Source organism: Paramacrobiotus metropolitanus, unplaced genomic scaffold (assembly GCF_019649055.1).
Source record: "Paramacrobiotus metropolitanus isolate TYO unplaced genomic scaffold, Prichtersi_v1.0 Parri_scaffold0000050, whole genome shotgun sequence".
Taxonomy (NCBI): domain Eukaryota; kingdom Metazoa; phylum Tardigrada; class Eutardigrada; order Parachela; family Macrobiotidae; genus Paramacrobiotus; species Paramacrobiotus metropolitanus.
This window is the reverse complement of record NW_026570270.1, coordinates 995,782-1,021,023: the sequence shown is the minus strand read 5'-3', so window position 1 is coordinate 1,021,023 and position 25,242 is coordinate 995,782. Positions and strand designations below refer to the sequence as shown.

Sequence of the window (25,242 nt, the reverse complement as noted above, 5' to 3'; positions counted from 1 at the left end):
CATTATCTTTCATGCAGGGATAATCAGGGCTGATAATCCTCAAGATGTCACATTATGTTAATGGCAGCTGTCACGGCGACAAAGTGCCGGTCCGATGCAACGGGCACCGGTGTCTTTCTGTCCACGATATAACTATTTCCGTCACGCTGCCACTCTCCAAGGGGACTTCACTTTACATGACGAGCCCAGTGGCAATATGTACACTGCCTCCCACGCGCTTTACCCGTCGCTTTAATAAAGCGCCGGCGCTGGTGCGGTTGGAGTGGCAGACCGCACTCGACACGATGATGCGCTTCGTTAATGCGGCATTTTTCCTCCCGCTCTTCCTGCCGGTATCCCGCACACAATCAGCGAATAATGCTTCCACGTCGGAAGAAGAGACCGTTACGCGGTCCGTTGTGCAGAATGCACAAGCGGCCGACTTCTTACCGAAAGTTCTTCCCAGTATCGGCGAGACGAAATTGTTGGGCTGTATTCTGATGGAACGCGGAGACACGAACGATTTGTATGATTATAATAAAGCCGCAGCGGCCTTTGAACTGGCGGTGGAGTGGATCAACCAGTATGTCTTCCCGGTTAATCTCAGCCTGCAGACGCGCTATCTGGATATCGGCAGTAATTGCGCACCGCGCAATCGCATTGTCGCGTACGCGATGGATCTGTGGAATCGCAACATCAATTGTGACGTGTATTTTGGACCGGGTACGAAAAACTATATTAAGGCTTTATTTTGCTACAGAAATCCTTTAAATTGACAGGTTTTAAAAGCTTTATTATCAGTTTTCTTATTTGCTGACTCGCTTAGTGTTTGTTTATTTATAATGTTTAGTAACATACATTGAGTAAGCAGGCATTATAAAGGTAAAATTAAACTGCACAAATTTTGTTTACACGTTGGACGCTGGACCTCCAATCCGAATTTAAGAATGATTTAATTAGCTTTAGAGTAATTTAATATTCGTCTAATTTTACACAGGGTGTGGTGCGGCGGCGGAGAATCTCAATGACTTTGCCGAATTTACCGGCACACCCATCTTCGGTTTGCCAGCGGCCAGTGTCGGGATGAAAGCGTCACTGGATAAGTACATTGGTGTTGCGTCCATCGATAACGCATTCGACACTGGCTAACGTCCTGGTGCGCTTCTTCACGAAATTCAACTATACAACACCGTTCTTCTTATACGACACGTTCAGCCCGTTTTTCCGCGAAATGGGCGTACTGCTGAGTGCAGCGATTCTGGAAGAAAACGCCGATCTGTACTACAGCGCAAAATTCCAGGGTTTCGACAGCTCAGTGGCCGGTCATGCCGATACGGTGGATTTCCTGGGAGAAGTCTCAAAAATCTCCCGCGGTTAGCGCAAGGAATATACCGACATTCCATTCCTGCGAACAGATGTGTAATCTTTCTGATTGCAGTGCTGATTATCCTAGCCAACGCGACGACGGTTAGGAATATCATGGTAAAACCATCTCTATACTAGCTTAAACTGTTTGGAAATTAACCACAACCTCTGGGGATCAGGTGACCGCATTCCAAGAAGGAATGACGAACGGCGATTATGTACGTTAAAGGTTGTTGAGCATGTTTACTACAAATGTACACGTGTTCGCTTTTACCGGAATTCAGGTGTTTCTCGCGGTGGAGTTGTTTGAAAATTCCCTCTGGGGACGCTTCACATGGCAGTATTACGACGAGAAGGATTCGGTCAGTTGTGCATCTTATTGGCTCTTATTAAAGATGCGATGTTGACATGCCGCATGAGTGGCTTCTGTTTTGCTATTCAGCTGGCTAAACTGGCCTTCCGCCCACTCCTTCTCTTATCCATACGCTTGCCCACGGACGACAGTCTAATGAATTTTTGGACGGATGTGCGAGAGCGCGCCCAAAAGAAGGGATATTATCATTTTGCTTCCGATTCCAAAGTGGGTGTTGTAATTTCCGCTCGTTTCCTCGTGGTTCACTAAACATAATTATTTTATTTATCCTATCTTGTATACCGTATACACATGCTTATGATTTATTATTCATACACATCAACAGAAGATTAAGGTTATCGTTGAAGTTGCTTCTTTTATAGCCGGATTTAATGGTCGCCCATGTCTATGATGCTGTCTACCTCTACGCTTCCGTGGTGGTAACGCTTTTGTCGCGATATCAAGACTTCCTGAACGGTTCGCTTGTAGCAGCTTCCGTTGTCAACTTTACCTTCTTCAGTGTGCCTTTAAACCGTCCAGTCGTCATGGACCAAAACGGTGACCGGGTGTCCACTTATACCATTAGAAATTTCGATCCCGGATCGGGGAAGTTTAATGTACGAAATGATCTGACAGTATCGTACCTGCATTCTGTCGCGTATTGGAAAAAACCGTTTTTATGTTATTTCTTTCGATAGGAACTGTACTTGGCCCCATCAACCTCGAAAAAACTTGTCTGTATCAGCCGGCTAAGTTGGCCCATCGGAAACCAGCTACCGCCGAATACTCCCCTCTGCGGTTTCGACGGGAACGCCCTTATCTGCCAGCAGATGAACGCTTTGTCTACATCAACGTTAACTGTGATAATCGTGTTACCGATTTTATTTGTTGCCGCTTGTGTAGTCATCGCCTGGGTGATTGTAAACGGTAACCATCTGTGAAAAAACCGATAGACTCAAATGTAGAAAGCGTTTTACGCTTAATTTCGCTCATTAGGTTATCGGCTCCGATTGACCCGTACTGGTGGCGAATATACATACATGAACTGAAAGCTCCTGTACTGGATACCGGTGCCGTTAATTTTAAACGCGAATCACAGCTTCATCACACCAACGGACTTTGTCAGTTCACACTATGAGAGGACGATCGGTGACCTTTAACGGTCATGTTCAGGTACATATTTCTAGTTGCATTAAAATAGATTTAAAAATTGATTTTTCCGTTTTAGGACCATGCGGACGCTGAGGATAAATCACATGAAATGTCGGAATCGAATATTTTAGCACCGTGGCAGAGAATCCTTACACGATCGGCGTGCTCCATCTAGAGATGGCGGTGGATTAGCCGAGCTGCCGAACCCAAAGCACAAAGTGCCCAAGACGCTGCTAAAAGACGTTACTCCGGTAAGGATTAGTGACAATATTTCCTTAATGCATGCACAATATTTCCTTTGGTTACCTGAAGAAAGTCGCATCGTGTTTGCGCAGATGAAGTTCATTCACCACAGCAATCTTCATCAGTTCATCGGAATTGTTGTCAGTGATGAGAATCTTTGCGTATTTACGGTCGGCGAAGTCTGCTCTAAGGGTCTTTAAAGCAGCTGCTAATGACATCTCATTTCGAGATCGATAATGTGTGCAAGAATTCTGATTGCCGACATTGTCAGTGTGAGTATTGTGTGTTAAATTACGCAACGTCAGCAGCCGCTATGGCGCGGTGTTTTTTTCTAGGGAATGAATGCGCTGCACGCAAGTGTCATCCGCTCACACGGGAATCTCACGGCCCTTACTTGCCTGATCGACAGCCAGTTAATGCTCAAGATTACCGACTATGGTTTACCTAATTTGACAAGAACACTTAATTTCTTTGATGCGCCGTTCGAATCACAAACCGAGCGGAATTTTCATGAACTGTTATGGCGTGCGCCAGAATTACTTCGAAGAAGAATGGAGCCAGCTGGAACGCAAAAAGGTCACGCAAACATTTTCAACGGGGTTTTATGGCCATTTTGATTTAATTTTTTTCTTTTTTAATCTTGTTTTTATGACCTTATTCCAGGCGATGTGTACAGCTTTGCCATACTTCTTCAGCAAATTATTTTGCGTAGTGCACCTTTTCGCTTGGAAGGTGTACCGGGAAGTAATGAAAAAGCAAGAGAAATAGTTCTTGAGGTAACGCTTAAATCTCCGCCTGTTAACACTAAACCGGTATGAAACTCAAATCTGTTTAACAGCTTAAACACGGTACAGCGCCGCCACTGCGCCCACCCGTTCCGTCCTCCGCTTGCGGGCCGCGGCTATACGATTTAATGGAGGCCTGCTGGGACGAGAATCCACTATCCCGCCCATCATTTCCGCGGATTCGCAGCCTTCTCGGCCGCATCGTCGGCCACTCGGGGAACATCGTTGACAGTTTAATTAAATCCATGGAGCGTTACGCCATGACCTTAGAGCAGCAGGTGGAGGATCAAATGCACAATTTCATGGAAGAAAAGCAGCGCTCGGAGATGCTGTTAAGCAATTTGTTGCCAAAGTATAACGTTTTGGTTCACTACCAGCACTGCTCGCAGAAAAGAAAGGGTTTTTTGCAGATCGATTGCCGAAGCAATGCAAACGGGGCACACAATTTACCCGGAAACGTTTGCTAGCACAACCGTATACTTCGGGGATATTCCCGGGTTTACGGATATTATCTCCAGGGAACCCTCGCCGAAACACGTCATCGGTGTTCTCAATTCTATGTATAATACGTTTGACAGCATCTTGGAGAAATTCGACGTTTACAAAGTCGAGACAATCAATGATGCTTATTTGGTAAGCACAATTGCTTTCCATTTTGTAAAATCTTTCCTCATAGTAAAGCTGTATTTTTAAATATCTTAATAATTAAAATATTTTTAGGCGTATCAAAGCGTTTAAAATCTTTTGAACATCTTTTAAGCGAAACGTCTTTAAATCGTACATATCCTTTAAATATCTTCAAGCGTAATATCTTTCAGTATCTTTAAAGCGTAAATATGTTTAAGCGTAACAAGGCGCTTATTAGGGAAATTGTTGCTTGATGACCTTTTAGGTTGTAAGTGGTCTTCCAGTTAGTAATGGCCTTCGCCATGCCAACGAAATTGTGTCCATGGCCATGAGTATGATGAGGGACACGGAGAAACTGAACAGCTTCAACGCAACCGTCCGCTCAGCGGGCAATTCGCCCGTGTTTGAACTACGTGTCGGTGTTAACTCAGGTGTTGATCCAAGCACATTTTCGCGCACATATAAACCCAGTATAAAATCGTCACGCCAGTGACCCATTTGTAGGTCCTTGCGTTGCCGGCGTGGTTGGATTGAAAATGCCTAGATACTGTTTGTAAGGTCACATTTCATCTATCGTAGCGTAAGTTTCGTGAAATTGTGAGTTTGTAACATGTGAATGCGCTGACATGCAGATTCGGGGATACGGTGAATACAGCTGCCAGAATGCAAACCAACGGAAAAGGTTTGTGACAGCTTGTTTTAAAAATTCCGAAGATTTTACGCTCACTACACCGGTGAATGTTCACAGCGGGTAAAGTACATTCCACACCAACGACAATGGAGATACTGGAGCGAGCGAATAGCGGCCAATACGGTTTCTCTAGCAGAGGCCAAATACAAATTAAGGTACGCAACAATGATGTCACGCTTCTCAACAACCTGTATCGTTGACTGCGAGGTTGCTATATTTCTAGGGCAAAGGACTTATGGAAACATTCTGGATTGTGGAAAAACAACAGTGAAAAGTGTTACTGTGATCTCAGCTTCCGCACAGTATTTATCCACAGCGCTTGCCAGCCCGTAAAAACAATTTCTTGCATACAAGTATACATGAAATCCGTCAGTGAAAACTTAAGATACGGAATTACTCGTCCAAACCAGCGGCGCTGGACGCGGTATCGTTGTTGCACAAGGAAGTGTGGTGGTCCAGTTGCGGCAGCATTCCCTTCATTAGGTTAAGAAGATTATTTTGCAAATGTTTGATCTGTTGTTTGGAGTCGCGGGCTTGATAGATTAAGATGAAGTATGTCAGCAACATTCCGGTTATCTAAAAGCAACACTTTCCTTGTAATTAATATCATTTAATAATTGCAATTGCATATTCTGTACCAATACAAGCATATGCAGTTCGATGATACTCGAAGCAGAAACCAAATATTCGTATTTTTACCGTCCCAAAATATTCTTTAGTGATGGCAGCGAAACCGGCAGCGGAGATGGCTGCATTTCCACTCTGATTCAATGCTGCGTCCACGCGTGCACATTCATTCTGAATTCGTTGATCGTCCGATTTTAAGCTCAGACGCTGTGCGTAGTTTCCAAGAATTTTTGCCTGCAATTAAGATAAAATATCAAATGTATATAACAAGTGTTTTCAGCAAACAAATTCTTCAGTACTGCGAGCCAGGTATTTGCCAAATTATCTGTAAGTGTATGCTGCGGTACGTACTTGTTCGTAACAGTAACTGCAGACGCAAAAGCGGAGCACCATATTAATCAGTGTTGCTACTACCGGGGCGATGTTCCTCAGAAGCAAGTTAATCCGATCTTTCCGGCGGATTTCATATACAAGCGTCGCTGCAGCTCCTTCGGGCTGAGGTGTCACGTCTTCCAACCATAGCGACACATACAGAATAAACACCATCAAATCCTGCACGCAGAAAATAAAGTTTATCCACCCGAACACATCGTTAATCCTCTTAATAACATCCAGTAAGATGCCACTGTTATGAACACATATCCTCCACTTCTCGATTGTCATATCCAGTTGACCTTTACAGCTTTTAACTGATTTTATTTGGCGTTGAAACGCTTTAGCGGTGGCGAAAACCAGTAAAAATATCAGCGACTGAGAAGTATTACAGATTGCTGTGTTGATTGATGTATGCAGCATAATCAGGGCGTTCGGCAGTGCGTCTGGGCCCTTGATTAGGCCAAAAAAGATAGCGGTATCCAAATGAACTGTTCCGTTTACGACCACTGGAGAATCTGCCAATTCCATGCTGTACTGCCAAAACGAGGAGGCCAATCCGACTAGAAACCAAATGACGGCGGACACAGGACATAGCGTTAACCACAGCGGGCGTTTTTCGGAACCGCTGCCCATCCATAAGGCTGGATTTTGCAAGTACGTAAGCAATTTTGGTAGTTTCTTCATTTTACCCCACATAAGTAAAATTGTCAGTAAAACCTGAAATTTCATTTTTTTCGTTGCTCGCCTTTTGGTTTTTAAGTAGTAAGGTACAAAGTTCAAATTGAAAGTTACCCGTATCTGGGACGACGAAAAACACGTGATGTTGACCAGCGTAAAAAATTCCAGCTGCTTCAGATCCTCTTCATACAGTAACTGGTGCTTATCGATCCGCACGATTGTGAACCAGAGAAAAAAGCAGAACAATAACACAGAATAGACCATCCACAACCGATGTATGGACGCATTCTTCCGGGATGGATCATCGCGTGAAAACGTAACCGGTAGGACACCACAGATCTGCAAGCATCGCCAGAAGTACTTTGGAACGACGGTTGGAGCGAATGGCGTTGGCAGCACTGGATCGACCGTCATTACTTGCTGTACAGGGTGAACGGTGTTCACAGCGTTCATTTTCATCAGCTGCCATCAAAATTAGTAGAAGGTTACCGTGGCGGAAAATTAAAAGGCTTAAGGAAAAGCGTCTGCATGGAGCAGGTCTTTCGACAGCATGATTATTATAAAAGTGGAATGTGACTATGCGGTACCTATCTGCAGATCTGCGCAGAATGGTAGTAGCACTGCATGGTGTTGTGTTTTGAAGTATACTTCCGTTTTAAATATTTTCGCCACAAAAATCGATACAATCTTGTCAAAAATGATAGCAACGGGCAAGGAACTACTTGGACAAGCAAACAGTAGGCCATTTTGATGGAACATTAAGTAAACATACAAGACGTCATGATCAAGAAAGTAGTCGCAAGTTTTCCAGTCAATCACCTGTGACCTTTGAGCATGAGGATATAACGGTTCGGTGTTATTTCGGTGTTCAACTGCATCTGTTTTGCAGTGTAGTACAGATCCGTATTATGAATGCAGTTTGTAAATATAATTTGTACACTTTCGATTGCATAAGTAGTTCCACTAGTTATTATGTACTATTACATTGTATTACTATGTAAGGCTAAAAAGCAGATTGTGTGCTAATGTGGTTAACTGGGTGTGCATTTTCTTTGTTTACAGGAAACAGAAATATTTAGACTTAAGATCAGAAAATACGTATGCTTGAAAGGCTGCCGAATTGATCATCGCTCAGCACTTGCATCCTAATGTATTCCCAATTTGCATAATATTATACTCTGCATCGGCGAAAAGGGAATGCGCAGACGCTGTTGCATTATGATAATTTTGTTGTCACAGACAAATGCAGCATTGAATTTTCGTCCGATCATGGATAAATAAAAAGCGTGTTCCTTATGCATTTTACCACCGGTTCATTTTTCGAAAGCCTAGTCCAGTTGTTTCCTCGATGTATGTCCTTTCCTCACAAAAATACATAATTTGTATTCATAATTCTTTGGCTATTCCGCAAGACCTTCACAATGGCAAAGTCCGAGCCGTCTGACGTGAAACCGAATCAACCTAGCGTTACTGTAGTGTGCCCAAATGTGATTCCAAAATATCTTTGGAGATGCCTTCAGATCATCGGTGTTTTACCGGTTGACTATTTCGATCCTACAAAACAAGCGGAACCTGCTTTGAATTGTCCCCTTTTGGCGTACTCCGTAGTTATAATGGGACTGGTGATTACGTACGGAGTTATTCGTGTTGGCAGCTACGTGGAACTGTACGAAGAACAACTTCGAGGTCTAGAGTTCTTCTCATTGATTAGCTTCTTTTGCTTTACTTCTTCTCAGCTCCAAGTAAGTACTAATCGCAAAAGCCAAGTTATTTTCAGAAAAAGCAGAAAATTACTGCTACGTGGATAATAAATAAAAAATTTAATTTTACTATGTTCTTTTATACATAATACCACTGATCAGCTTTTGCGTTGCCGCTTTCGCTTCACGATAGTAGAGTAATTCAGTACTCTAGTAATTTTTAATTGTTAGGTCAGCACGGTGCTAATCATCTTATACATAAAATCAAAACACATTCCTGTCCTGCTAAATAAACTTCACAACGGTCATCTCTGGAAACGTCCAATTTCCAGCAACAGACGACCTATATGGACACTGGTCAGTGCTCCAGCGGCGCTTGTTTGGGTCACACTGACTATCGCCGCGCCCTTTCTCCATATCCAGCAAACAGTTGCCCACCGAATCCAGTTTGATCAAGCCGTACGCAATAACAAATCTTGGGATACCAACGAACCGTTATTTTACGGCACACTTCCTGGACGCTCCTCGTACTGGATCACACTGGATGCACTGCATCGTTCGGTTACACTGGGAATCATTAACGGCAGCCAGATGTTGACCTTTCTCATTGTGCTGGCCATTGGGAAAGCCTTTGCGCAGCAAGGAGATATGCTCGAAAACTGCGTTCCTAAAAAACCAACGGTGGACCAGATGGCTTTAATCCGACAGAGTGTCGCTAGTTTATTGGAGATTGTTGGCGGTACTAACGCCGTATTCTCGTGGATCAACTTGTCGGCAGGTATGCAGGATATGATGAACATGGTGAATTATGTGGCGCTGTTGCTGGATGATAATGACATTACGGAAGACACGGCCGTATATGCGGCACAATTTCGGTCACATCTGCGACAGGTTATAATTGCGCAGAATGTCGATGAGGTTATCATGTCGGTTGTTAATCTCATGTTGCGGGTTGCCGTGTGTAGTTACTGCCATGAACAGGTAAGGTGCGCTGGTGTGACCTCCTTTAAAATGCAAAGGTTACGATCACGCTTAGGGATATCCACAAAAGCAGTTTCAAAGCTGCTTTATGCAATACTCGTATATGATGTTTCAGGGTGAGGCTTTGGGCTTTCTAGCGCTAAAGTGCAGTCTACGCACAGATAATTCCCGAGTTCACGAAGAGTGTGTGAAAATTCAAATGGCAACGTCGAACAATCGATGCACCGCAATCTCGGCCGGTGGTTTCGTGTGCATCACAAAGGAATTTCTGGCCATTGTAAGAACATTTTGTTCCAAGATACAATTATATTGCAAATCTATTAAAACCAGAAATATACGTAATATGCACCAATGCCGATCGAAATATGTACATAAATAAATATGCCGAATAAAAGATTTTATTTAATGTTCATAGCTAAACAGAGCGAATTCATGTTAAGAACCTGTGTAACTTTTCTTTAGCTGTTTGGACTCTTTATCACATATTTCATCCTTATCTATCAAACTCGAGATGCTAGGAATGAGATGGATAAACTGGAAACAGCCATTGGTTACCGAGTGAGCAGGGAACTGAGCCAGTTGCTCAACATCTCGCGACTACAAATGTTTACCTACGTGTAGTTATATTTTGCTGGCATATACGCCCTAATTGTAGTAGTTAACTGAATTACATCGAATTGCCAAAGTTGTTTCTGGTTCATCTGTTTAGCTGTTTCATCTGCTTAGTGCTGTAATTCCCGTTTACTTGCATACGTGACCTTCCATACCTGCAGCGCAATTGCAATTATAGTGAACTTTGTAATTATCGAAATTCTCCAGACACTAAAAGTGTTCAACGTGTCTCACTACGGGGTCTCAAATAAATTCGCCGCAAAAAATGCTGTTTGAGTAAGGATGACAAAATCAATTAAGGGAGTTTATTTACCTTTGTGATTATTACACCAACTACAAGGAAAAGAATTGTCCCATTTACCTCGAACGGAAGGATCTACGATATGCTTGCACAAATAGGAGAGTATTTATTGTGTCGGTTTGCATGCTCATCATCCCTTTCGCTTTTCCAGAGACAAGTATGCAAACAGAAATATTACACGCAGGGCTAACCTGTCCTAAGCAAACACTTGTGCGCCCTCATCCGTCCAATTGCAATCACACAACTTTGTGTTTCCGCTGCTATAGTCGATCATTTAGTGCGATATTACACATATCATTGCACCGTACAAATTGCTTTTCCTAGGGTTCTACACAACTGCAAGCGTGTTATTTCAGTGTCCATATGGCAGTTTCCGTTGATTCCGTGACATAGCATAATGAGCGCCATGATAGCTCCCATCCAGACAGACCAAAACAATCCCGGCGTTCCTCAAACGAAACCGTCTAGTCCCGTGGTTATTCCCAAGTATCTGTGGCGAATTTTCCAGTTTATTGGACTGTTGCCGGTTTCCTATCGTCGACCCACGGAACCTTGTCTTAATCCTCATAATAACTGTTTTCTCGTGCTGTCTTCGCTGCTTTTGCTGTGCCTCATTTTGGCGTACTCAGTTATACGAATTGGAGATTATGTTGCTCTGTACCTCGATCAGCTGAAGGATCTGGAGTTTTTCACGTTGATAAGCTGCATTTGCTTCATATCATCACAACTGCAGGTGTGTCAACAGAATAGCTCCATAGCTTCTCACGGATGTAGGGCAACTTGGCGTAACGGTAACCTGCTTAAGTTTAACACTTAAAACTACGATAGACGACATGTTTCGATAAACGTTGAAAAGCCGAAAGTCAATTTCGATTAGACACAGGTCCATATCAGAAGCATTGCTTCATCCGGGATCGGATCAATCCAAATGATAAAATATCAATATAATTATAAAATACAACTTTTTCTTTATAGTGTTCTCTGATCTCGTTGAGTGGGGTGAAACCGTTATAGTGGTAGAGGTAGTGTATTGTAGTGGCAATCGTTCACAGAGCAACGTATCCGCTAAATACCTTTACGTACCTTTACGATAGAAATTACGGGACAAGCTTGTATGCATGTATTAAAGCGGATGAATGCTGTGTAAGCCATTCAGCATGTGTGACTACCTGTTTTGACCAGCTCGTCATGAGCGTAGTATGACTAGGCACTTTATCGGAAGCTGCCCATTCTACAGTATTTCTAAACCTGATTTTAATAATTTTTCTTCTTCCGATCTTACGGGACGACGTTCTTCTAAGTTAGGTCTGCGATCTGGCCGCACAGTGAACTGGTGTTTCTCTCGCTTCTGGTAATCGTGATCATAGCGGATGTATGTTGTATTTCTGTTTTAGGTGCCATGGATTTTCATGCTTATGTACATAAAAGCCAAGTATCTTCCAAATTTATTATGCAAACTACACAAACCGCTTCTCTGGTATGACAACAACAAAGCACGGCGGCCGTTGTGGTCGGTGATTGCAGCACTGTTAGCTCTGCTGTGGGTCATCGTGACCTTCATCGCACCGGTATTCCACCTAGGCCAGGTCATCCGGCAGAACATCATTTACGAATGGTACAATGATCTCAACGATACCTGGAGCACTCCTGAAACGAAGTTCTTTAACCTGATCGCCGCTCCGTCCTGGCTGTGGCTGGCCGTGGAAATCATCCATAAAGGGGTCATTCTGGGCGTGACCAACGGCAGCCAGATGTTGACGTTCTTGGTGGTGCTGGCCATTGGGAAAGGCTTTCGTGATCAGTGTCGTCTGTTGAAGAATAACACGGTTAATGATCGCAAACCGGGATTGGAGACGTGGGTGTTCTGCCGGCGTAATACAGCGGCATTACTGGATATCGTTTATAAAACGAACGACATCTTTGGCTGGACGAACCTGGTTGTCTGCATGCAGGATCTGCTGAATCTCATACACTATGTCGCGCTCATGCTGCAGGAGATGATTCGCGAGCAGACACAGGATGAAGATACGTTCGAAGATCAGAGGTTTGAGAAGAAAATAATTGAGATACAAAACGTGGACCCACTGATCATGTCCGTTGTCAATTTGGTACTACGGTTTGCGGTGTGCAGTTATTGCAATGAGCAGGTAAATATTCGTACTAAAAGCTGAATGGTCGGTTCACATTGCGCCTGGTTTTCAGGGACAAAAGTTGGGCTTCCTGGCGCAACAGTGCACGCTGCAGTCTGATGATGTGAAAATACAGATGAATGCCAGAAGATCGTCACCGCGGTGTCCCGCAATGGGAGTACGACGATTTCTGCCGGTGGATTTGCACAGATTACAAAGGAATATTTGGCTGCGGTAACCGTGACACACACTTTTATTACAGCAGCATACAAGTATTTAATTCTTCTACTGTTGCAGTTGGTAGGATTGTTTCTGACATATTTCATTCTGATCTATCAAGCTCGCGATTCCAAGCAAGAGATGAGGAAACTCCAAGACGGAATCAAGAGTGACATCAAAGGGCAGATTTCGAAGTTTTCTAGACAATCCAGTACATGACATCATTTCTGCTTGAATACTGCAAACTGCTCGTGGCACGGCAAAACCGTTTATCTCGTTTCGTTTTCTATAGAGTAATCAAAAGTCAGGAAATAGCAAACCCAAATAGCCCGACTGGACAGAACTCACTGTATGTACGCTACAATCACGAATTATTAGTAAGGTCATATTTGAAAAACCCTGTGTCGTTAAAAAAGAAGCTGCTAAGCATGGTAGCTGAAAATTTTCATCGAGCGGAGAAGCTACCATCAATCAACACTTATCCTACATAAAAAGCCCAGAAAATGCCTTGTGGATTAATGCAGTACACATACACGCTTGTAAATTCTGCTTGCACGTTTTTCTAATATACGAGTTTTTTAAGAATAGAGCTTTCTGTGAAAAAGTTTTCTAGTTCTACTACTTGTATACGAATTTTCAGGAGTTAATTGAATGTTCTTTGTTCGGTTTCCAAATCGAAGCTTACATTGGCGCCGTACAACAGCTCGGCGAGCCGTCTAACAGGAATTCCAGTTTTCGACTGAAAGTTTTCCTGAGCTACATTTAATGTTATTGGAGCTTCGTAACATATGTGACTTTCTTACGGTAAGTATGAACAAATGACATCAGGAGTTGCCACCGGACCATTATTATTATTATATTGTATTACCGGGTTATTGCCACCGGCCCGGTGGCAATAACCCGGGAATAAAATACGTACTATAACCCGGTGGCACAGATTAATAATATCCGCGCATTTTCTCATAAAAAATTATGAGAAAATGCGCGCGGAGGGTTATTGGCATTGTCCAGTGTGCCATGGAGATAAAATATCGCCGGAAGGGACGCGTTTTCTGTAAACGCTATCAATACTGCGATCACAGTTTTCGCCGATACTGCAGCTGTGAATTCTAATTAAATCGCTCCAAAGAACGTATGGCAAAAAATCGCTGCATGCCTACATAAATCAAACAAAATAAACGTAATTTAAGTACCCAGTAGATCGTATAGCGCGGAGGTTCTTTTCGTACCACCTTACCGTTTTCCCAGTCGCCGCTGTCAGCAAATTTATGCCCTTGAATGCCATTAAATTACCTCTTTGAAATGGAGTTTCCCTTTTTTCTTGGCACTTTTGTGAGGCTGACATTACTCGGGTCCGTAACATTACAAGGTAAGAAAAATAAGCATTTCATCGCTCATTAACAAGCCATACGGTATACTCTGTAGGTTAGCTTTCCCATATTTGCAGTGTTTGCACAAACCGGCCTGATGAAGCCAGAAAACTTTTGGCCCAGTCCAACAATGTATTCCTTATCACATGCACTCATCCTTCGGTAGGTACGCATTGTACGGATATACTCGTAATATTATACAATGCCAAGTGGCCAGCTGGATTTGATTTTTAGAACTGTGTCAGATTTTTCACCACCATGAGAAATGCCCTGTAACCAATTATTTCTTTGCACAATAATTTTAGATGCAACAAAGCATGCTGCGGATCAGGGACGCGCTTTGGACTCTATCAAATCAGACAGGATCGTCAAATTGCGTACGGATGAGAAGGAGTATATACGGTTCCGGAGAGCACCAGTCAGGTTCATTGTGAATTTCGGTCATGAGGTTCGCTGCCGTTTCCGGTTAACGACATATAAATATAAATAAAATACCGTGTATCATAGCACAGCTATGATTTAAAAACCACACCTCTATTATGCTCATGAAATATCACAGAAATATCGTGAGTGTAACAGAAACATTGTTACATACTGTATTGCCGTGCCATACGGCACTTACTTGCATGTCTCGGCATAACGTTGTAATTCCTTAGATGCGCAGCAGAAGTTGGAAGAATGCCAGGTCTCACTACCAATATCGTTCTCTCCACTGCTTGTACGAATTCTTCCGGTATAGTTATCCATCACATTCTGCATGGGCTGGGATTTTTTCACGAACATCAACGTCCCGACCGCGACCAGTATGTGCAGCTCCTCACCGACAACATACCAGAGCACTTAGCGGCACAGCGATATTACGAAATTCTTCCGAACATGTCTTCCTTTGGACTACCGTACGACTTTCAATCGATCATGCATGCAAGTCCTTTCGAAAATAGCATTTCTGGGACTAAACCAACGTTTGTACCAAGGGATAATAGTAGTAACGTATCCAGGGTAATAGGTCAGCGATCCCAGTTAAGTTCTTTGGATATTGTCCGCATACGCACGGCATATGCGTGCGATACAAGGCACGGGGAGTCTCGTTCTTCCACATGCGCGCCAGATTTGGGAGACGATAATGATGTTCCAGTTTCCATCGATAGTTCAGGTCAGTCGCCATGTTAGAGGAGAGACTGCGACACCTTCGCGCTAAATTTAATACAGAAATGTGCTGTTGGTAATGTGACCAGCATAATGTGTATATCATCGACGACCTTAAAGACAACAGGCTGACGGCTTGCGAGGACTGATATTCAAGCTTTGTGGTATTGCTATCTGATCCACAGCGTTTTCTCATCACAGATGATACCGGGGCCTGTTTCAAAGCCAAGGGCCCAAGATCATGGAAATGAAATGCCGGTCAAGTGTAATACGTATTCCGGTATTTGATCCCGACACGTCGGACGCTTCAGCTGCTATCTTTACCTGTGATGCCACACCGCGGTGCGCAATTATGCTTCACAGCTTCTTTACTTCCTCCTAGAACTGGTCAATGCCACAGCACCTGATGCTTCACAATGGTGGGATCGTACGGCCCTTCAGTTATCTTTCGGTGCAATAACAACACGGCGGCCGTAGTCGGTCCAGATCTTCATGTTCAGAACCCAAATAAAATTATCATTAACACAGATAAAAGCTTCGTTTGTCGCAATTCATTCTTCAAGTTTCTGCAGTTTGTAATAAGCGATTACGTGGAAAATGGAGCAAACGCGGTGATGCCGTTGACCCCCAGTGCCATCATCCCAATAGAGGAATGGGTCAGTGGTTTGTTGCGCTGCCCGGAGTACAAACGTGCTCTCGTTGTAAATTGCACTACTGGCATTATAATCTTTTTGGAGCCAGATCCGGTAACATCCGGGAAAAGCGTAGTCGATGTCATCAGTGATAACAGCTTTCGCTGTCGAGAGTTTGTCTTCAGTCTCCACGAACACCTCGTTACATCTCCCACCTATCAAGTATCGTATGGCTCTTCGGCTCGAAATTCCATTGTTGCGGTCTGTCAGAGAGGCCGGACTGTCATTTCGGATGCTAATCCAAGAGACTCAGAAAAAATCAGTCTGGTCTTCTACTCCGCACCGAACAAACTCTGCCAGGATCATCTTCGTAAATTCCTGAACTTCATTCGCGACAGAGCATCCATAAAAGAAAAGGGCCCTAATTAACAACGCCCGCACTGGGGCACAAGCGGAACAAGATATTTTACTACTTTTCAAACTTGTCTTGGTCCTAAAGCTGTAAAACAATTGTAAGTTCTTGATGTTCTTCTTTGCCTTGTTTTCTGCTCGATTTGGCTTTGACTTGATGCTATATCCAGTGATGATAGCTATATCCAGTAAAAATAAACAGATTGCAGAGTATGTATCCGTACTGTCAAGTGTTACAAATCATGGACCTGTAAAAAGATTGTCTTTGTGGTTCAGTTACTGTGTAAAAATGACCAGTACTACTTCCGCCGAAAATCGGAACACAACCGAAAGCACAGTTCCCGCCAGACTTGGAACTGTGCTTTCGGTTGTGATCCGAATGGCATTAACAATTAACAGTTGCATTCCATACGGTCTACAATATGCGTTTTCAAAAAGCCAAGTGATTCTGACGCTTTCCTGGTTCTGCTCGAAGTATGCTGTATAACCGCTTAACGAACAGAAAGAACACTTGGGGGCATACGGACACATTTGCTTACTTCTGTCGACCGTAGTGTTGACTGTACTCTCCATTCGTCCACTGACAATCTGCTTCGATTCCCGACACTCTGAATTGAAACAGCATCAATGTTGTGTCAGAGTAGCAACTGACAGTGAGCACACCTGCTGCTTCATAGACAGCATGACACAAGACGTGTGGAGGGAGGATCGTAATTGTTCCGTGTTGTAAGTGCATCGATGTGTCGACGTACTAACCAACAAGAAACACCCAACGGAAACCCTTATGCAAACACTGCCAACTGTTTGTGGATTTTTTAGATTGTTGAGTAGTTTTAAAAGGAATAGAAAAGATGCCTTTTGAAAGAAACCACGATCCACCAGAGATCGTTCCACGATACTTATGGAGATGCTGTCAGATTTTGGGTTTTCTTCCGGTATTTTATCCTAAACCCAAACATCCTTCCGGTAATTGCAACGTTATGTTTTTGCGACTATATTCTGTTCTCGTAGCCATAATTTCTGCGACGTATATCGTCATACGGTTTGGCAGTTTCGCCGATATGTATTTGGAGAGATTGGAAAGTCTGGAAATGTTCACGTTGGTCAGCTTTATTTGCCTGATTGCTTTCAACACCCAAGTAAGTTAATAATACTCGTAATCTCGTAAACATAAATCTGTTATGCTGGGTGCGTGTTTAATAATAATTATGTTATAAACGCGGTCAGTACGCAGGGTGGCAGCATTTGTAAGCCGGTTTACTTGATGTCACGTTTCCCGTTCCTGGTCATTTATCCGCGCAACAAGGAAACAGTTTTTGTTAAAATAACTTTGTTAATTAAGCACACAGTATTGACAACATTCGGTAAATGATCGCCAATAACGAATACACTACACCGTACCACTAGGTATTATTCCAGTTTTTTGATTTATTGTATACGTAAACATGCACTCAGTCATAGCAGTTTTCTGCATAGGTTTTCCTGGTCTTTCTTGTAATGGCTATCAAAGGCAAGCACATTCCCGACCTGCTGTACAAACTCAGAAATCGAAGCCTTTGGCATGGTGCGCAGCAGCGGCTACGCAGCTCAACCGTTCTGCCAGCTGTCTCGCTGATTTGGATTGTCGTCACCTTTTCGTCCAGTTCGCCTCCATTAACCACACAATGACGGAATGGGAAAATTTTGACGTTGACTTTGAAGAGCGTCTGAACTCGACCTGGGATGATCCCGAGGACATCTTCTTTGGTCTCATCAGCGGACCCAGCTGGATGTGGGTGCTTCTGGATGTCATCCACCAAACACTTCTCCTGTCCATCAGTACTGCCAGTCAAATGCTTAGTTTCCTAATTATATTTTCCATTGGAAAGCTCTTCGCTTCTCACAGTAAAATATGTGAAAACCTGTTTAGTGATAGGGATTTTAAAAAGGTGAATCTTGACACATGGAAGAAATGCCGGCAAAATGTGCGCTGTCTCTTGGATATCTTGAACCAGTTCAACGATATATTTTCCTGGATTACTCTGGTTATCTGCGTACAAGACCTGTTGAACCTCGTACACTTTTCGGCGGTTGCACTGCAGCAAGTCGTTTTATCCAAGGGTGACGACGTGCAGGTGACGTGCATGCAAGCGTCCAACCGGCAAATCCTCCTGGTGCAACTTGCGGTTCCGCTGATTGTATCCGTTGTACACTTGATACTGCGATTCAGTTTGTGTAGCTATTGCGACGAGCAGGTATGTGTGCTGCTTAATGAAATAATGGTATAGGGTCATTTTTTTGGGTTGTTTTTGTTGTATAGGGACGACAATTGGGCTTTGTAGCTCAACAGCATGGTTTAGACACTGATGATCCACAGATCCGGGAAGAATGCCAGATGATTCAAGTGGCACTGCTAAACACTAACAGCACCGCTATTTCTGCCGGCGGATTTGGTTATATAACGAAAGAGTATCTATCAGCGGTAAGGTGTTTTCCCGGTCCCGAAAGTGAACTTATCTTGTCTGTTGTACCCTTCTCGAGCATTCTGTTGTATTGCATGTACGAATACTTATGTATTTGTTCGGGGCACTCTGCTTCCATGATATTTCTGACGTTGATGGATTGCAGCTTGTCGGACTCTTCTTGACATATTTCATCCTTTTGTACCAAGCTCGGGATTCAAAGCAGGATTTTCGACTTCTGCGCACTGATCTATTTAAAGAAATCAGGGCACAATTCGGATTACTTTTGAACACTTTATGCGAAAATATTACAGGCTCCGGTATGGATCAGAGCGTTGACAATCCGAGTACAGGGGAATCAGGAAGCGACTATGGCGAAGAAGACTCGGTTTACAAATGATCATATCTTGGAGTGATGTGCTTATTCTTCAGATTGTTTCGGGACGCGTTTGTGTTTTCGCGGTTGTAAGGATCGGTTACTTAAATCAAGCCCTTCATATGTACATATTCTCATAAGGTAGTTGTTCGTATAGAGTAGCTAGAACCAGGAAAAGGTAACTAGCTGTGATTATCCAGATGTACACGAAATTAACGACAAGATTTCGTTAACATATCATTTCCATAAAGGTGACTGTTGTTTTGTTTTGATGTGTGTATACACTGCATAATAACAGACCGGCACCGGTAACGCTTCTATAAAGACAACAATAAGACGGCATTTCGCCATTCCCGTAAAGCCTCATAAGAACCCTTGCGACATATTCACCATGGACTGACAATATTTTTTACATTACCATACGCCATTCTTCTGTACTGGATTCATATAAGAATCCGCTGAGCAGTTGAAAGCCTTTGAGAATTCGTCATAGTTCTGCATGGGTCCGATGACTCGGAACCGTCCAGGTGCATGCGGGTCTGCGAAATAAAGTAGTTGGTAATGCGCATTGCTTTCGTAAAAGGTGCGGACGGTAAACCAGCAATGGTCCTCGCCAGTTTAATAAAAGAACATCTTACTTCTCCGGACGTCAATATATAACCCCAAGTCGGTGTATGAGCTGCACCATGCCTGTAAAACAAAATTACAAATGTAGCTTTAGACAGCCCATATATCGCACCGTAGAACTGAAAACAGACTATTAGTGTACACTAAAAACAGACAAGTATACAGGACGAGTGTACCTGGGCATTGGCAATAAAAAATAATTGCTCTGCAGAAAAAAGAATTGTCAGAACTGCGGCAATAAGTTCCGAAGTCCGATTGAACGGTATATTCTCGTTGAAATACAGTTAACCTACCTGCGTTGTAATCCAATCCTGGAAGGGGCAACTCTGCTTTCCCACCCCGCTCTCGGCTCACAAATAGACGGTATGCCTACAAAAATTAGCACATGTACTCGTACATTGTACATGCAGATGCTAAGATGCAAACCACAGACTGATAATTTCACTGGGAATCTCTCGATACATCCACAAACATACAAAATGATCCTGGAACATTTAGACATTAACATATTGTATCATATACTGTCAGATGCGTTAACAGAATCAAGATATTTTTAACACAAACACTTTAGTGACTTTACTTGGCAGCTAATTATGGAGAACATTGAAAATACCTAAGGTATCCTATTAAAATACCCTACCTGAAAAGCCTCTTTAAGAGCACCGTTATCGGCAATGTTTTCTCCGATAGTTAATGTCCCGTTGACTCGCTCGCCTTGCATCTCATAGCCGTTGTACTGTTGGACCAGCCCCATCTTTCGTTGTTCGAAATTCATCCGCGATTCAATGTCCCACCAGTTGACCAGGTTACCATAGCCATCAAAAGCGAACCTGTTGTGGTTTGACTGTGAACGTACTTTTCTAGTTTCTACCACCAAGCGCTTCAACCAAAACCTACCAATGTCATCGAAGCCGTGAGTGATTTCATGACCGATGACTGTCCCGATTGCTCCGAAATTCCACCAATCAGGATAATCGTCACCGAAAAACGGCGGCTGCAGAATGGCAGCCGGAAAAGCTATACGAATATAATGTCAAAAACTTGAGCTGATGCCGTACGATGCAGTAATTCGAGCAGCCTTACTAATGGACGCAAAGTTTGGTATGTACCACGCGTTGATGGTTGCCGGACCGAACAACCACGAGGTTGTACCCATTTTCGTTAATAACGCTTGACCCTCCGACAAGGCCACGAAACGTCGGTAATTTATGGAATTGGCAACGTACGAATGTTTCGACACATTGAACTGCAAGCAATTACAATGATAGCATTTTCCTGTATTATCAACAGTAGAGCGTAAAAATTTATCGGGATTTACGTTTCGGTAGCCTTCGTCCAGGGCTTCTGGTGAATCGACAATGGCATCATCATACCCAATATTGACTTTAAAAAGCTGTGCTTTTCGCAGTGCTTCTAAGCGGGTTGTAGCGGTCATCCATTTGGAGTCCTATAAAGCAGACGCTTTACAAAACGTTGTCCCGGAACAAAGATCCCAAGTGACCTTTACCAGGATAATCGATCGCAACGAGCTGAATAGATAGTCCACTTTTTGCTCCAACTAAAATAAGAAGAAAATCGTCACTAACTCTTAACATGGTGGAGTAGACTAAAGAAGAACATGAGAAGCGGTACGAACTAGGTGGTGAGCTGGTTCGCCAAATAGAAAACTTAAGGATTATTCTGCAGATGCTAAGGGTTTTCATGCAGTGTGCTACTGGAGCCACTGCCACATTAAGACGACGTCAACGACTGAGCGAAATGTTTTAAGCACCGTAGGCGTATATGCTGAATACATATTAAATTACACTGTCTTAGCAAGTTTGCATAATCATGAACCCGGAAACCTTCGTAGTTCAAACACAAACGTTTCACCTGTTTTTCTTTATATAACCTTACCCGTTTCTTTGTGTCTTTATGGAAATGCTCCATCACATACAGTCGGCCAACGGGATCAGGTAGCTCCAGTTGTGTTCGTGTTATGCAGGTCACCCATCGCTCGGTAGCTTCGGTGATGCCGGCTGCAGCGGCTAAATATCGCCGTGTGATATTGGAGAAATCCTCGCCCAATCGGCTCGTAAAGGATGTGGCAAGTTGGAAAGAAATGTAATTCGCATACAGTCTACAAAAATGTTTTGGTTACTTACGTTTCTGTACAGCTCAATGACAAATACACATAGTTAATAGCGCACATAGTAAATTTCTTCTAATACCTTCGCATGTCCGAATCATTTGCAGCGTTACCGAAGAAATTAATAACAGCTTGATAATAACCAGGCTCCATTACGTTGACAATCGTGCTGGCGTTGACCAGATCGTTGACTTGCTTATTATCCCACGCATTGCGAAAATACTCAACCAATTTGTCCGTTGGCAGTCCCAAATGTTGCGTCGCGCCGGTGGCGAACTGCTCCATGGTCATTTTATTTGTCGTGATTTGTTTATTCTTTGCTTGCACCGGCGACAGTTTGTTCTGGTAAGAAAAATAAAAAAATTACAGAAAGTATAGAGGATAATGTTTTTAAGGAAACTCACCCTGGAAGTGGCAGCTTCATAGTCGTAGAACTCGAGAGTCAGTGTCTCCGCCTCTTCCGTCGACAAACTCATATTGGCTTTGCGGGTAAAGGTCAGCAACATATCCATCATCCACGCTTGGTAGTGGTTTAGATGTGTAATATTGGACCTTTTCAGGTACGCCTGCGTGTCGGGTCCGTACTGACCAGCGACAAACACAATAATCGGTTTGGTGGAGTCTTCTGTATCCGGACTGATACCGGCGGTGATGATGTTCAACGACTGTCCGTATTTGCGGGCGTTAATCAGAGCCTGTGCGATTTGTTCCATGGTGGGAATGGTGGCTTTATCACGATACGGGAAGCTGGTAATTTGTGGGAAGATGTCCTGCAGGAATTGTAGGTAGTAATCGAAGTTCTTCGGCGCTTCCAGTGCGTCTGTCAACAGAAAATACATTTTTTTGGGAGTTGATAAGTAATCGTGATGCAGTAAAGCACCTTCGTCAACGCACGTTCCATAATAAAACTGAGCTTTCTCCGTAGCATTCATTTGGGCAATATGGTCTTCGCTTTCCGTGAAAGGGTCACGACTGGGCTCGAGGAGTTCTGATGGCAGTAATAAAAATATTACTTCTCTGCGTTTTTCATTATATTGTAGTTTATAAGGGTAAAATAATTTCGAGGGGAACCTACCATGCAGAGCTTGATTCAAATCGACGCCTAAAAGTCCAAAAGCATCCCACTGGTTCGCGGTTAATGGCATGGGATGGGACTCCGCCCATGTGCCACAAGCGAAATCGTAGAAGTTATCGCACGGGTCAATACTCCTGGAGGATAAAATTTAACAGCAATTTAAATAAAAAAAGATTAGCAACCAGACCAATAATCTACTGAAATTATTGACAATATAATTGTCAAGAAAAAACTAACTGGAAAATTAATGAAGGTATTAAAATTAACATAAACTAGCATCAAAACGTTACATCACTATTTGTACCAAGTGCACACTACAGTACTTTCAAATCGTACGAGTACATACCTGTTCATGGATCGCTGGAGAGCATTCGCTGTAAAAAAAGGAGATATGAGCAAAATGAATGCTGCTCTTTACGCAATATATTTTAGAAATCGGAAAATTTTAAAAGTTCAGTGGTTCTATAACGCAGTAAACGCACCCCACGCCGCCAATTTTCTTTTGCTTTGCATTAGCACAGACTTAAAAATGTATTTCCTGATTTTCGTAGTAACCAGCTGAAAACGTTGTCTCCACACATATTTTGGGCTGACACACTTCTACGTTATAACTATCCCCTTACCAGCTTTCAAGCAACCCGCGCTGACGCATTCGGTTTCGGAAAAGGGCGTTTCTGTCGATGTGGTTGCCGGCGGTGTTGAGTTTGTGGCCGGTGATGGTGATGTAACCGGCAAAGTGGAATTAGTGTCTGCCGAAGATGCTGTTACCGGCGCGGTAGCGTTCGTTATCGGTGTAGTTGACGTGACCGATACCGTGGAGTTGGTAACCGGCGTAGAAGGCGCAGTTACCGGTGGTAAAACCGGTGATGAAGTATCACCTGGTGCTGCAGTCTAATGATCCAAACAAAAGCTGTGTTTAAAAATGGCAAATTAAACAATAATTTCAGAGTGCTTGAAATAGTGGTTTAAAGTAATTTTCCGCGCAGCGGTATTATTTAATACTTCAGCACCAGTTTTGTCGGACAGTTAGTGTATTAAATCGACATAAATAACAGTTAGTATGTTTACCGGTGACGTCGATTTGTCTTCGAAGTACAGAACCGCGAAGGTAACCGTTAGCATCACGAGAGCCGAAACAACCAAAGCGAGAGAAAAGGCTAGCGCCTTATTATTAGCAATCGAACCTTTCCTGCAAGGAAAAAATTTAAACTGTTGTGCTATAATTGTCGTAGCACTTGCCCACAGTGATGTTAGTTTCAAAATGGGTTATTCAAAACACTTACCCCATTTTAGGTGCTAAAATCCTTATGATAAGAATTTGAATCAGCAGTTCAGCCCTCAAGCCAGATACAATAAATCAGCTGGAGGTGATCACAGGCTGTAATTCACAGCTATTAAAGTGTATTCTCGTCCAATATAATAAATCTGGCAAATCCTGGCAAAACTGCACAGGATATTTTCTATAGTTATGCTCTGGCGCTGGCTGACAAAAGTAGGCATCCTTCGGAATGTCAACGCTTTATCGCTCCAAATTTCGTAACTTGTACAATCGTTTATGCAATGCATCTTGTAAAGATAACAGCCACTAAACACTGTACTTGCCATATTGTGACAATTATATTTGCTATCTGCTCTCTGTTGTGAATCTTACTGAATTATTTTACATACGTCTTGCTTTCAGTTTCCCTGATAAGATGTGACACATATCTTTACTCACAGCACCATCATACAGTAATCGTGTGAAACTACGAGTCGATCCACTACCGTATAATACAACTTTTGTTTATACTTTAAAGTACTACTTTGATGCGCTTTCTGTATTGCATTGTACGCCAATCGGCAACACAAATTAGTACAAAACGGGTGTTGATTGTTCGAAATGCGAGAACGTTATAAAAAATGTTAAATTTCAATAAAAATCGATCGAAAGCATATGAAATGCAAGATCACTGTTAATCAAAAACATTCCTCGTCATTTTCCAAAATACAAAAAAACTGCTGCAGATTTCTTTGGCAATAATACTCGTACTGTATGAGCGATTTGTATCGGTCAAAGAAGTGACAAACCGTACCCGGTACTACCGTGTACGGTACACGGCACGGTCAGACCGAAAGAAACCGATTGAGAAACGGCTACGGTGACCGGTTTACCGTACGTAGCCGTAAGCCAAAAACTAGGTTTTAACAGGGGCGATCGTATACGGTACTGCCGTATACATA

At 43.0% G+C, this 25,242-nt stretch overlaps 4 protein-coding genes across 4 annotated transcripts; 3 read left to right on the top strand and 1 right to left on the bottom strand.

Moving 5' to 3' along the window:
* Positions 1-270: 270 nt before the first annotated feature.
* Positions 271-3,023, top strand: LOC129592133 (atrial natriuretic peptide receptor 1-like). Its single transcript, XM_055488098.1, is given in 10 exon segments — positions 271-702; positions 977-1,094; positions 1,096-1,352; positions 1,418-1,461; positions 1,524-1,562; positions 1,629-1,706; positions 1,787-1,924; positions 2,080-2,313; positions 2,395-2,616; positions 2,925-3,023. Coding segments are annotated over 10 exon segments (1,647 nt in total). The 5' UTR covers positions 271-284.
* Positions 3,024-3,348: 325 nt separating this feature from the next.
* LOC129592192 (atrial natriuretic peptide receptor 2-like) lies at positions 3,349-5,722 on the top strand. Its single transcript, XM_055488169.1, has 10 exons — positions 3,349-3,363; positions 3,427-3,667; positions 3,755-3,867; positions 3,930-4,228; positions 4,287-4,509; positions 4,769-4,934; positions 5,008-5,056; positions 5,136-5,185; positions 5,252-5,349; positions 5,418-5,722. Exons 2-10 carry the CDS (start codon positions 3,430-3,432, stop codon positions 5,463-5,465), a joined length of 1,284 nt encoding a protein of 427 aa, XP_055344144.1. The 5' UTR covers positions 3,349-3,363; positions 3,427-3,429; the 3' UTR covers positions 5,466-5,722.
* Positions 5,723-10,865: 5,143 nt separating this feature from the next.
* Positions 10,866-13,136, top strand: LOC129592132 (uncharacterized). Its single transcript, XM_055488096.1, has 4 exons — positions 10,866-11,201; positions 11,863-12,615; positions 12,671-12,831; positions 12,895-13,136. The coding sequence occupies exons 1-4, from the start codon at positions 10,866-10,868 to the stop codon at positions 12,899-12,901; spliced, it is 1,257 nt and encodes a 418-aa protein (XP_055344071.1). The 3' UTR covers positions 12,902-13,136.
* Positions 13,137-19,431: 6,295 nt separating this feature from the next.
* LOC129592131 (endothelin-converting enzyme homolog) lies at positions 19,432-24,537 on the bottom strand. The gene is made up of 17 exons (XM_055488095.1): positions 24,306-24,537; positions 24,091-24,211; positions 23,646-23,913; positions 23,369-23,396; positions 23,023-23,156; positions 22,828-22,935; positions 22,352-22,767; positions 22,030-22,289; positions 21,716-21,938; positions 21,327-21,377; positions 21,138-21,266; positions 20,903-21,065; positions 20,460-20,836; positions 20,113-20,188; positions 19,996-20,024; positions 19,831-19,882; positions 19,432-19,731 (listed from the first exon to the last, which is right to left on the bottom strand). The coding sequence occupies exons 1-17, from the start codon at positions 24,308-24,310 to the stop codon at positions 19,607-19,609; spliced, it is 2,565 nt and encodes an 854-aa protein (XP_055344070.1). The 5' UTR covers positions 24,311-24,537; the 3' UTR covers positions 19,432-19,606.
* Positions 24,538-25,242: the final 705 nt, after the last annotated feature.

What these genes read in the sequence shown, in the direction of transcription:
- LOC129592192 (XM_055488169.1), top strand. Translation starts at nt 3,430, where the DNA reads ATGAATGCGCTGCACGCAAGTGTCATCCGCTCACACGGGAATCTCACG. An exon ending in ACGTGTCGGTGTTAACTCAG is followed by an intron (nt 4,935 to 5,007) that starts GTGTTGATCCAA and finishes ACCCATTTGTAG; the next exon opens with GTCCTTGCGTTGCCGGCGTG. An exon ending in AATGCAAACCAACGGAAAAG is followed by an intron (nt 5,186 to 5,251) that starts GTTTGTGACAGC and finishes GAATGTTCACAG; the next exon opens with CGGGTAAAGTACATTCCACA.
- LOC129592131 (XM_055488095.1), bottom strand. An exon ending in ATAAAGACACAAAGAAACGG is followed by an intron (nt 21,378 to 21,715) that starts GTAAGGTTATAT and finishes TTCTTATTTTAG; the next exon opens with TTGGAGCAAAAAGTGGACTA. An exon ending in ATATATTGACGTCCGGAGAA is followed by an intron (nt 19,732 to 19,830) that starts GTAAGATGTTCT and finishes TTTATTTCGCAG; the next exon opens with ACCCGCATGCACCTGGACGG.
- LOC129592132 (XM_055488096.1), top strand. Translation starts at nt 10,866, where the DNA reads ATGAGCGCCATGATAGCTCCCATCCAGACAGACCAAAACAATCCCGGC. An exon ending in TCATATCATCACAACTGCAG is followed by an intron (nt 11,202 to 11,862) that starts GTGTGTCAACAG and finishes TTTCTGTTTTAG; the next exon opens with GTGCCATGGATTTTCATGCT. An exon ending in GCAGTTATTGCAATGAGCAG is followed by an intron (nt 12,616 to 12,670) that starts GTAAATATTCGT and finishes CCTGGTTTTCAG; the next exon opens with GGACAAAAGTTGGGCTTCCT.